Here is a 13,588-nt window from a genome sequence, read left to right as displayed (position 1 = left end):
TTATACAGCCAGCACCTGATTAACCACTGAAGTGCCGCTGCGTGGTGTTAACAGTGGTGCGATCTTAGGCTCAGCTTCATATAAAAGTATTAATTTTGCTTCATATGGCAGTACTAATGTATTGAGGTGTTTAGTATTCTAGCTGTTCTATTAAAAAAAACATATAAAACTTTTTATCACCCCCTCCTTGTTACCAAAAAAAAGAATGTCTGCAAAAGTCCCATCTATAAAAATAACAAAAAAAATTAATTAATGGGGAATTATGTTACCATAATAACAAAAAAAAAACAAAATGGCATGATTGTATTTTTTTCTTTCATCATCTCACCTCCCTTTTTTTCTGTCTTTCAGTACCTTATGTAGCAGAATTAAAGGAGTCAATCAAAACTACAACTCGTCCTGCAAAAAAAAAAAAAAACAATATCCCCCCCCTCCATATAGCTATGTAGGAGCAAAATAATAATAAAAAAATACTCATGGCTCTTGGAAAAAGGGAAGGCAAAAAAAAAAAAACGAAAAAAAAAAAAGGACTGCTCGATCGGGAAGGGGTTAATAAATGTGGATATTTGGTTAAGAAAATCTAAGCTATGGCCGTGTAATTCTACAGGTTTCGTTATAAGCCCCTCGTTACCTCCTGCTCCTTGGTAGTGTGGCTTATGCCCTTCAGAGAGGAGAAGATGGACAGATTCTCCTCCACCGTGAGAACATCAAAATGGATATCGCACTGCTGGCAGACCCCGATCACCTTCCTGATGTCCAGGATCTCATCCATGTCGGTAACTTTGTGCCCGTAAACGGAAGCTATGCCTTCAAGGGGGAGATAACGGGATCGTTACAGTCTGAGTAGAGTCATTTTTCTTAGTCGCTTCATTGAAGGACACAGGAAATATCTGGTGTATACCTGCGCACTCCAATGAAGAGACCGGAAAAAGAGAATTTTTGGCACTTACAGTAAAATCCCTCTCTTGTAACCTTCATTGGGGTACACTGGAAACCATGGGTGCATGTTGCTTCCATGTTTTCCTCTGTCCACAAATGAAGCGACTAAGAAAAGAGGATTTTTGGTACTTACTGTAAAATCCCTTTCCCCTAGCCTTCTTAGAGGTACACAGGAATCCATGGGTGTATGATGCTGCTATGGTTTCCTGTGTCCCCTAATAAAGTGACTGATAAGAGGATTTTTGGTACTCACTGTAAAATCCCTTTCTTATAACCTTCATTGGGACACACAGGAAACAACTGGTGTATGCTGATGCTGCTGTGGCTTCCTGTGTCCCCCAATGAAGCGACTGAGAAAATAGGATTTTTGGTACTCACTATAAAATCCCTTTCTTGTATCCTTCATTGGGGCACACAGGAAACTATGGGTGTATACTGATGCTATGGCTTCCTGTGTCCCCTAATGAAGCGATTGAAAAAAATAGGATTTTTGGTACTGACTATAAAATCCCTTTCTTGTAATTACAAAGACATACTGATAGGGAATTTAGAGTGTGAGCCCCATAGGGGACAGTGATGATAATGTGTGTAAACTGTAAAGCGCTGCGGAAATATGTTAGCACTATATAAAAATAAAGATTATTATTATTATAAACTTCATTGGGACACACAGGAAACTATGGGTATATGCTGATGGTTTCCTGTGTCCCCCAGTGAAGCGACTGAGAAAATAGGATTTTTGGTACTCACTATAAAATCCCTTTCTTATAACCTTCGTTGGGGCACACAGGAAACTATGGGTGTATGCTGCTGCAGAGATGCATTCCTGTGTAACCCAATGAAAACTGAGAAAACAGGGTTTTTCGGTACTTACCTTTACTTACCTTTCTCCTAGACTTCATTGGGGTACATGAGAAAGGGATTTTACAGTAAGTACCAAAAATTCCCTTTTTGTGGTCACTTCATTGGCGGACACAGGAAACCATTGTGCAGCATACACCCATGGTTTCTTATATCTTCCAATGAAGGCTACCAGAGAGGGATTTCTCCCGATTACCGAGGCTAAAGTGTCCGTCCAGCACACATCATGCTAGTGTATGGAATAGTGCTGTCGACTTCGCTATTTTGTACAGGAGATTAATGCATAAAAACCAAAGCTCATGGTACACTTTTGTGAACACGGGAGAGAGACACCAATGGATGTCTATACAGTGGTATATGCGTATGTCAGGTGTGAATAGTCACTAATAAGATTCTGTGGGTTTTTTTAAAGAAAGCAAATGCAGATCACTGTAGACTTGCAGTGAAATCTGCAGGCGGCTGTGATCTATATAGATAAGAGAATAGGAGCGGATGTCAGGCTGAACACAGACGCTCTCCTCCTCCACCACGAGAGCGATACTGCATCATGCTGCAGTGATCCTGAAAGAGCTGAACATCTCACCTTCTGATGGAGGGCAGAGCCCGCATAAAATATTCATCAGTGTTGTCTTCCCGGTGCCGCTGTGGCCGAGCAGTGCGGTGATCTGTCCTTCGTATATATCCAAGGTTAACCCTAGTGTAAGAAATCGGTATTAGTGGAGTGTCCCTAAATGGGGCCCTGTCCCCTCAGTACAACAGCTCATTATTGGTATGCACTGGTGTACAGAAAAGCTATTAACGATTGCGTAAGGCAATACGTCTGCACTTATTTGCTCTTTGTCATTATTAAATCTTTCTGCTTGCTGTCAGTGAACGGAAACGCCAACTGTTTCCACTGCGTCCCAAGGGTGCAATGCATGTGTCGAAGTCGGGTGCGTCGTTGACATCACAGAGATGACGTGTCTCACCTTGTAAAGCTTCCGCCTGCTGATTTTCTTTCTTAAAAGATTTATGAATATTTTTAATTCTAGAGGAAAAAAAATAATGAAAATGTAAAAAATTAAATAAGCAGTACAAAGTTGCAGAAAAAAAAAGTTTCTAGGGTTTTTTAGAAATTTAGCAGGGGTCCCCTGCCAGTTTCTCTTTACTCTCTGCAGCAATTATGTGCTGTATACCGTTCAAGTGACCGCTGCAACCAATTGTTAGCCTCTGAGGTCACATGCCGTACATGCCACCATCACTGCTAAGGTCAGAACCTGCAGGGACCAATGATGCAGCACCACTGGGTGGGGACAACAGAGGCAATACTGCTGGATGGGAACCACCGAGGCAGCTCCGCTGGATGGGGACCACTGACCCAGCACCACTGGATGGGGCCCACTGAGGCAGCTCAGTTAGATGGGAACCACCGAGGCTGCAACACTGGATAGGGCCACTAAGGCAGCTCACCTAGATGGGGACTATCGAGGCCGCACCACTGGATAGGGCCACTAAGGCAGCTCACCTAGATGGGGACTATCGAGGCCGCACCACTGGATAGGGCCACTAAGGCAGCTCACCTAGATGGGGACTATTGAGGTCGCACCACTAGATAGGGCCACTAAGGCAGCTCAGCTAGATGGGGACTATCGAGGCCGCACCACTGGATAGGGCCACTAAGGCAGATCACCTAGATGGGCACTATCGAGGCCGCGCCGCTGGATAGGGCCGAGGTAGCTCACCTAGATGAGGACTATCGAGGCCGCACCACTAGATAGGGCCACCGAGGCAGCTCACCTAGATGGGACTATCGAGGCCGCACCACTGGATAGGGCCGCCGAGGCAGCTCCGCTAGATGGGGAATATTGAGGCCGCACTGTTGGATAGGGACCACCGAGGCAGTACTGCTGGATGAGGACCACTGAGGCTGCACTGCTCAATGGGGACCACCGAGGCCGCACCGTTGGATAGGGACCACCGAGGCAGTACTGCTGGATGGGGACCACTGAGGCCGCACCGCTCAATGGGGACCACCGAGGCCGCACCACTGGATGAAGACCACTGAGGCAGCACCATTGAATGGGCACCACCGAGGCAGCTCAGGTAGATGGCGACAATCGAGGTAGCAACGTTGGATGGGGACCACCGAGGTAGCAATATAACATTTGCTACCTCCTATGGTTTTTACAGAGAGATGCAATTCAAGTATCTTAAAGGCTTTCTTCCTAAAACAGCGACACACTCATCCACAGGTGGTATATGGTACAACAGCTCAGCCTCATTCACTTCAGCTGTAATACCAGACACAACAAAACAACTGGTGTGTTGCTGTTTTTAGAAGTAAATGGTCATGTTATTGTTTTTTTAATATTATTATTATTTTTGGACAACACACTTTTCAAGATGCAGAGAAAGTGAAATGTAATGCCATGTAGAATAGCTTGAATGCAGCTCTGGAGAATACAGAGACAAGTGCTCACTATATGTTAATTGTTAGGATTGGTGGTGGTCCCAGAGGTCGGACCGCCAGTGATCGATGTCAAGAAACATCTCCACAGTAATTTACCTGATGGCTTCTTTCCCTTGTAATCCTAAGGCTACAGGTTCTACGATATCACTCAGGTCTGTATTTGCGCTAAAGAAGCTCTCACTGAGAACGCCATAGTTTCTCCTCTTCTTTGACCAGTAAGATGGCTTCAGGAAGAAAAAAGGCTGCCTCTTCAGTCCATACTCGCCTGTATATAGAGTATAAGGCTCCATGTTACTTCTGGGATTTACAGAAAATGCCCATTAATTAGGACTAAACAGAACTCACAACCATTTGAAATAAATGAAAACTGTAATTCCTCAATTCTCCAGCGGAGGCACTGCAGAAAATTCAAACACCTACAGCCAGGAATACCCACAGATTACATGTGGTCGGTGGAGGTCAAACCATATTGTTTAGAAGACTCTAAATCTACTAAAATATTAGGCTGAAGCTGCACATGCAATTTGACACTCACACATCAAATATAGAGCAATATTGCTGCAATGTGATAGGGTAACATTGAGTGATGGGGTCGTATTTTAACCCGGAAGTTGCTGCCACAGTAGCAAGTTGCAAAAAAGCCAAACTTTTTCAACTTTTGTGGTTGCAGCAACTTGCCAGTTGCAATGAGTCCCCGGTCATTCGTACACAGAAGGTGCACAAAGTTTGACTGCAGAATAATGAGCGTAATGTATGTACACAGTGAGTGCACCAGCAGAATAGTGAGTGCAGCTCTGGGGTATAATACAGGATGTAACTCAGGATCAGTACAGGAGAAGTAATGTAATGTATGTACACAGTGAGTGCACCAGCAGAATAGTGAGTGCAGCTCTGGAGTGTAATACAGGATGTAACTCAGGATCAGTACAGGATAAGTAATGTAATGTATGTACACAGTGACTGCACCAGCAGAATAGTGAGTGCAGCTCTGGAGTGTAATACAGGACGTAACTCAGGATCAGTACAGGATAAGTAATGTAATGTATGTACACAGTGACTCCACCAGCACAATAGTGAGTGCAGCTCTGGAGTGTAATACAGGATGCAACTCAGGATCAGTACAAGATAAGTAATGTAATATATGTACACAGTGACTGCACCAGCAGAATAGTGAGTGCAGCTCTGGAGTATAATACAGGATGTAACTCAGGATCATTATAGGATAAGTAATGTAATGTATGTACACAGTGAGTGCACCAGCAGAATAGTGAGTGCAGCTCTGGAGTATAATACAGGATGTAACTCAGGATCAGTACAGGATAAGTAATGTAATATATGTACACAGTGACTGCACCAGCAGAATAGTGAGTGCAGCTCTGGAGTATAATACAGGATGTAACTCAGGATCATTACAGGATAAGTAATGTAATGTATGTACACAGTGAGTGCACCAGCAGAATAGTGAGTGCAGCTCTGGAGTATAATACAGGATGCAACTCAGGATCAGTACAAGATAAGTAATGTAATGTATGTACACAGTGACTGCACCAGCAGAATATTGAATGCAGCTCTGGAGTATAACACAGGATGTAACTCAGGATCAGTACAGGATAAGTAATGTAATGTATGTACACAGTGACTGCACCAGCAGAATATTGAATGCAGCTCTGGAGTATAATACAGGATGTAACTCAGGATCAGTACAGGATAAGTATTGTAAGTGCTGGATTTATCCTGTTGCACAGCCTGTAAGCTCTTCTAGGCAGGGTGTCTTTCAATGAATTACTCTTCTTTGGGGCTTACTGATTTGTAAAACAGCACCATTAATAATGCATTGATGTTTTCTAGCTTTGGACATATGCTGACATGTGCTGGATTATTTATTACATCCCTTTGATTCTTGCTTCTGCGAAAGTGATATCTAGTGATATTCATATATATGTGGGTTTTTTGGGTAAGGTTGATGTACTTAAATTACTATCCCAAAATGTTGAATGATATCTATCATAATAATAGTTATATACAGTGGGGACGGAAAGTATTCAGACTCTGTTTCATTGCAGCCATTTAATTTCGTTTTTTTCTCATTAATGTACACTCTGCACCCCATCTTGAGTGAAAAAAAACAAGAAATGTTTGCAAATTTATTATAAAAGAAAAACTGAAATATCACATGGGTCATAAGTATTCAGACACTTTGCTCAGACACTCATGTATAAGTCACATGCTGTCCATCTCCTTGTGATCCTCCTTGAGATGGTTCTACTCCTTCATTGGAGTCCAGCTGTGTTTAATTAAACTGATAGGACTTGATTTGGAAAGGCACACACCTGTCTATATAAGACCTCACAGCTCACAGTGCACGTCAGACCAAATGAGAATCATGAGGTCAAAGGAACTGGCCAAGGAGCTCAGAGACAGAATTGTGGCAAGGCACAGATCTGGCCAAGGTTACAAAAGAATTTCTGCAGTACTCAAGGTTCCTAAGAGCACAGTGGCCTCCATAATCCTTAAATGGAATAAGTTTAGGACCACCAGAAGTCTTCCTAGACCAGGCAGTCCAGCCAAACTGTGCAATCGTGAGAGAAGAGCCTTGGTGAGAGAGGTAAAGAAGAACCCCAAGATCACTGTTGCTGAGCTCCACAGATGCAGTAGGGAGATGGGAGAAAGTTCCACAAAGTCAACTATCACTGCTGCCCTCCACCAGTCGGGCCTTTATGGCAGAGTGGCCCGACGGAAGCCTCACCTCAGTGCAAGACATATGAAAGCCTGCATAGAGTTTGCTAAAAACACATGAAGGACTCCCAGACTATGAGAAATAAGATTATCTGGTCTGATGAGACGAAGATAGACCTTTTTGGTGATAATTCTAAGGCTGCCGTCACACTAGCAGTATTTGGTCAGTATTTTACTTCAGTATTTGTAAGCCAAAACCAGGAGTGGGTGATAAATACAGAAGTGGTGCATATGTTTCTATTACACTTTTCCTCTAATTGTTCCACTCCTGGTTTTGGTTTACAAATACTGAGGTAAAATACTGACCAAATACTGCTAGTGTGACTGCAGCCTTAGCGGTATGTGTGGAGAAAACCAGGCACTGCTCAATCACCTGCCCAATACAATCCCAACAGTGAAACATGGTGGTGGCAGCATCATGCTATGGGGTGTTTTTCAACTGCAGGGACAGGACGACTGGTTGCAATTGAAGGAAACATGAATGTGGTCAAGTACAGAGATATTCTGGATGAAAACCTCTTCCAGAGTGCTCTGGACCTCAGACTTGGCCGAAGGTTCACCTTCCAACAAGACAATGACCCTAAGCCAGGGCCGGCTGCAGGTTTTTGTGGGCCCCGGGCAAAAGAGTCTCAGTGGGCCCACATACCACGATTCATGATGTACAAATACGGAGGAGAAATATAGATATACTACACAGGGCCTAGCCTTCCCCCTCGTCCTTCACATAGGCAGATCTGCACACACAAAATACGCAGACATGCACACACACACAATACGCAGACATGTACACATACAATACATAAATATACACATACATACAGTAAGCAGACATGCACACACACACAATACACAGACATGTACACATACACTACGCAGACATGTACACATACAATACGTAAACATACACATACATACAGTACGCAGACATGCACAAACATACAATAAGCAGACATGCACACATATACAGTACTCAGACATGCGCACACACAAAGTATGCAGACATACACACATACAGTATGCAAACATGCACACACAGTACTCAGACATACACACACATACAGTACGCAGACAGGCACACACACAGTACGCAGACATGCACACACAGTACGCAGATATGCACACACATACAGTACGCAGACATGCACATAGTACTCAGACATACACACACATACAGTACTTAGACATGCACACACACACAGTACATAGACATGCACACACTTACAGTACATAGACATGCACACACAGTACGCAGACATGCACACACACAGTACGCAGACATGCACACACAGTACGCAGACATGCACACACAGTACGCAGATATGCACACACATACAGTACGCAGACATGCACGCAGTACTCAGACACACACACATACAGTACGTAGACATGCACACACTTACAGTACATAGACATGCACACACACAGTACATAGACATGCACACACATACAGTACGCAGACATGCACACACATACAGTACGCAGACATGCATACACATACAGTACGCAGACATGCACACACACAGTACTCAGACATGCACACACACAGTACGCAGACATGCACACACATTACGCAGACATGAGCACACATACAATACGCAGACATGCACACACACAGTACGCAGACATGCACACACACAGTACGCAAACATGCACACACACAGTACGCAGACATGCACACACACAGTACGCAGACATGCACACACACAGTACTCAGACATGCACACACACACAGTACGCAGACATGCACACACACAGTACGCAGACATGCACACACACAGTACGCAGACATACACACACACAGTACGCAAACATGCACACACACAGTAAGCAGACATGCACACACACAGTACGCAGACATGCACACACACAGTACGCAGACATGCACACACACACAATGCGGAGACATGCACAGCACACATACAGTAAAATACACAGATATACACATACAATATGCAGACATGCACACACACACAAAACACAGATATGTACATACATATATTTAAAGACAAATACACAAAAATACATAAATATATACAGTCATACACACTGATATACACAGATATACACATCATACATGCATACACAGACATAAGCATCACTCACCTCCCCCTGGCTTGTCGCTCATCAGGCAGCTCTGGCATGTGGCTATGGAGGGCGCGCTGCTTGATGGCCGTCAGACATGGCCGCACACAGTGCACTCTGCAGCTGTGTCTGCTACTAAATGATGCGGTTGGGCCGGCACTGTGCCTTTAACTTTGCTTGTGTGTCTGCCCGGCCGCGTCATTACTACAGCTACAGAATGCACTGTGCGCGACCATGTTTGTTTAAGTGACGGCTGAGCTCAAGTAGTGCCAAAGCTGCTGGGGAAGCGGCCAGGTCTCCCTGGTGTCCCGGCCACCAGTGGGCCCCCCATTTGTTCAGGGCCCCGGCAGTTGCCCGGGTACACCGGGTGCTGACGCCGGCCCTGCCCTAAGCACACAGCTAAAATAACAAAGGAGTGGCTTCAGAACAACTCTGTGACCATTCTTGACTGGCCCAGCCAGAGCCCTGACCTAAACCCAATTGAACATCTGTGGAGAGACCTGAAAATGGCTGTCCACCAACTTTCACCATCCAACCTGATGGAACTGCAGAGGATCTGCAAAGAAGAATGGCAGAGGATCCCCAAATCCAGGTGTGAAAAACCTGTTGCATCATTCCCAAAAAGACTCATGGCTGTACTAGCTCAAAAGGTGCTTCTACTCAAGACTGAGCAAAGGGTCTGAATACTTATGACCATGTGATATTTCAGTTTTTCCTTTCTAAAAAATTTGCAAGAATTTCTACATTTCTATTTTTTTCAGTCAAGATAGGGTGCAGAGTGTACATGAATGAGAAAAAATTAACTTTTTTGAATTTACCAAATGGCTGTAATGAAACAAAGAGTGACAAATTTAAAGGGGTCTGAATACTTTCCGTACCAACTGTAAATATGGAATAACAGATATGAAATTGTACTGTTTTGATATTAATTGATGTAAATTGTATTCACTTCACTGCATACTTTAACCCTTTCACCACCGGAGCTTTTTTCGGTTTTGTGTTTTCATTTTTCGCTCCCCTCCTTCCCAGAGCCATAACTTTTTTAGTTTTCCATCAATATGGCCATGTCAGGGCTAATTTTCTTGCGGGACAAGTACTTGTGACCCACAACATTGGTTTTACAATGTTGTGTACTAGAAAATGGGAAAAAAATTCCAAGTGTGGTGAAATTGCAAAAAAAGTGCAATCCTACACTTGTTTATTGTTTGGCTTTTTTTGTGCTAAATTCACTAAATGCTAAAACTGACCTGCCATTATGATTCTCCAGGTCATTACGAGTTCATAGACACCAAACATGTCTAGGTTCTTTTTTATCTAAGTGGTGAAAAAAAAATTCCAAACTTTGATTAAAAAAAATAAATAAAAAATGGGGAATTTTCCGATACCCGTAGCGTCTCCATTTTTCAGGATCTCTGCTTGGGTGTGGGCTTATTTTTTGTGAGCCGAGCTGACATTTTTAATGATAGCATTTTAGTGCAGATACATTCTTTTGATCGCCCATTAATGGCATTTTAATGCAGTATTGCGGCGACCAAAAAAATTCTGGCGTTTTGACTTTTTTTCTTGCTACACTGTTTAGCGATCAAGTTAATGCTTTTTTTTATTACCAGATCGGGCGATTCTGAATGCGGCGATACTAAATATGTGTATGTTTGATTTTTTATTATTATTGTTTTATTTTTAATGGGGCAAAAGGAGGGTGATTTGAACTTTTATATTTTTTTAATTTTATTAATATTTTTAAAAACATTTTTCTTTAACTTTTGGCATGCTTCCATGCGGCCATAGCCCGATTGGCACTGCTACATAGAGGCGATGTTCAAATCGCTTCTATGTAGCAGATATACTGACTTGCTATGAGTGCCGACCACTGGGTAGCGCTCATAGCAATCAGGCACTGACAACCAAAGAGGTCTCAAGGAGACCTCTGGTTGTCATGCTGACAAACCGATGCCTCCCGATCAAATGATGGGGGTCACTGGTGTGCGTATTTCCGGCCCGATGGCCGGAAGCACGATTTAAATTTAACTAGTTAATAGCCGCGGGTGGATCGTGATTCCACCCGCAGCTATTGCGGGCACATGTCAGCTGTTCAAAACAGCTTACATGCGCCGGAATAGATGTAGGCTCACCGCCGGAGCCCACATCAAAGCGAGGGATACCGACATCGGCGTACTATTACGCCCAATGTCAGTAAGGGGTTAAATTATACTCTGAATGTGCACTTTTATACTACTTGAAAAAGGCTCACACACAGAGCCGAAACCTCTCGCACAAATGGGCTATTAAAAAAAAACATTTTTTTGCACTAAAATAATAGTGTGCTGCTTCTTTGATTTTTCCAATATTAGTACTGGCATGTACCTGTGAAGCCTTGTACCAAACTATGCCAGTGTCCAAGTGCTGCTCTCTTTCTATCTATCTATTGTATCTATCTATCTATCTATCTATCTATCTATCTATCTATCTATCTATCTATCTATCTATCTATCTCATATCTATCTATCTATATCCCATATCTATCTATCTATCTATCTATCTATCTATCTATCTATCTATCTATCTATCTATCTATCTATCTATCGTATCTATCTATCTATCTAACTATCTATCTAACTATCTATACCATATCTATCTATCTATCTATCTATCTATCTATCTATCTATCTATCTATTTATTGTATCTTTCTATCCCATATCTATCTATCTATTGTATCTTTCTATCCCATATCTATCTATCTATCTATCTATCTATCTATCTATCGTATCTATCTAACTATCTATCTCATATCTATCTATCTATCTATCTATCTATCTATCTATCTATCTATCTATCTATCTATCTATCTATTGTATCTTTCTATCCCATATCTATCTATCTATCTATTTATCTATATCTATCCCATATCTATCTATCCCATATCTATCTATCTATCTATCTATCTATCTATCTATCTATCTATCTATCTATCTATCTACTGTACATATCTATTCCATCCAAACCCTTCCCATCTTGCGGACAAATAAAAGAATTGTAATACTTGGTGGCATGTAGTAAATGTATGACCCGTCTTACTGGGAAGGATCTGATCGAGGTAGGAGGCCAGGAGCAGATACATGACACTGTCCACCACCAGGAAGATGAATGAAATGATAAGGGGGTAGGGCCCGTCCTTCAGGTTAGACAGCTGGGCCCCTTTTCCATGGGCCTCTAGAAACATGACCTGTAAAACACAAAGTGCAGTAATGTGACTGTGTGATAGGAATACTGATGACTTCCTCGCAGAGAAAACTGATCATTCCTGGTTGGTGGTAAAATGAAAAAAAAAAAAACTCAGCTGCCAAACTGGCAACGCTCCTCTGTCTTTTGGCTATATTTGCGAAAGCATCAGGCGACCGCTGCAGCTAATCAGTGGCCACTGACTGCCTGCAGAATACAAGAGTCGTTGGCTGGGAAATGGGCCTTCTAAAAAAGATCTAAGGTCAGAGATTCTCAGGAAGCGCCTCACTGGCGTAGGGGATGCTACTGCTATTTCAACAGACAACAGTAGTGACACTGTTCTCCTTCATTGCGAGGAGCCATTTTGTCGAGATATTTTTTCTATATATTTTTTTTACTTACATTTTTGCATGTCCCCTTCTTGTCTAAATGCTGCGATTGCTCTCAACCGATGCATCTAAGGGGTTAACCTGCCGCAATTGGAGCTAGCTCCACCTAGGGCGATGCGAAGCAGGTGTTAGCTGTATTGGGCTATGTTCACATATTGCGTTTTTGCAACCTTTTTTTTTTATTCAAATGAAAAGCTGATTTTTACAGTACCAGCAAAAGCTATGAAATTCCAAAACGCTTGTGCTTTTTTTTCCTGACTGAATTGGAAAATTGCTGTATTTTTGTTTATATCTGCATTATGCCAAATCTTTCAGCTTTTTTTTCCATAGAAAGTAACGAGAAAGATAAAAAAAAAAAGAAAAGCGTAAAAAAACTGCAACTGTGTTTTTTAAGCATTTTTTGTGAATATAACTAACATTATTAAATGTGTACTGTAGACAAAACACACAAGTCATCCGCACCCAAAAATGAGGCAAAAATTCTGGAAAAAAATGTGATGCATGTGAACATAGCCCGAGAGACCTAATGCTCTATAAGCGCTAGATAAGGTCCTCTGCCCGCCTTGTAAAAAAACATTGGTTCTTGTCTTTTTTGTGGGCAGTGGTTAAGACAAATATACCATTTACTACAATGTATCAGTGCAGGTAAAATGTATGAGCCTAAAATCCATAGAACTGCCTACACGGAGAATGCGTTAACTATACACCATGTTCCAAATTATTATGCAAATTCCTTTTTACTCGGATTTTCCTAAATGGTCGGTGCAAATGACAGTCAGTCTAATAAAAGTCATCACCCGTTATTGAAGAAACCTCCCAATGATAACAGTATAATCTCCAAAATGAATAAAATCTCAAAATGCACTGTTCCAAATTATTAGGCACAGTAGAATCTCTAAACATTTGATATGT

General features: G+C 42.3%; 1 protein-coding gene across 4 annotated transcripts in view; it reads right to left on the bottom strand.

The window, feature by feature from the left end:
• ABCA5 (ATP binding cassette subfamily A member 5) overlaps positions 1 to 13,588 on the bottom strand; it is a 172,155-nt gene that overhangs the window by 93,653 nt on the left and 64,914 nt on the right. For all 4 annotated transcript variants that reach the window (XM_077253455.1, XM_077253451.1, XM_077253452.1 and 1 more), the window contains 5 exons: positions 12,144 to 12,291; positions 4,346 to 4,514; positions 2,769 to 2,827; positions 2,384 to 2,494; positions 632 to 807 (listed from right to left, as the gene is read on the bottom strand). In XM_077253455.1, coding sequence (XP_077109570.1) covers positions 632 to 807; positions 2,384 to 2,494; positions 2,769 to 2,827; positions 4,346 to 4,514; positions 12,144 to 12,291 — 663 coding nt within the window. The remainder of the gene's footprint in view (positions 1 to 631; positions 808 to 2,383; positions 2,495 to 2,768; positions 2,828 to 4,345; positions 4,515 to 12,143; positions 12,292 to 13,588) is intronic.

The sequence above is a fragment of the Ranitomeya variabilis genome, chromosome 4, assembly GCF_051348905.1.
Source record: "Ranitomeya variabilis isolate aRanVar5 chromosome 4, aRanVar5.hap1, whole genome shotgun sequence".
Lineage (NCBI taxonomy): Eukaryota > Metazoa > Chordata > Amphibia > Anura > Dendrobatidae > Ranitomeya > Ranitomeya variabilis.
This window is presented reverse-complemented; position numbering and strand designations above follow the sequence as displayed.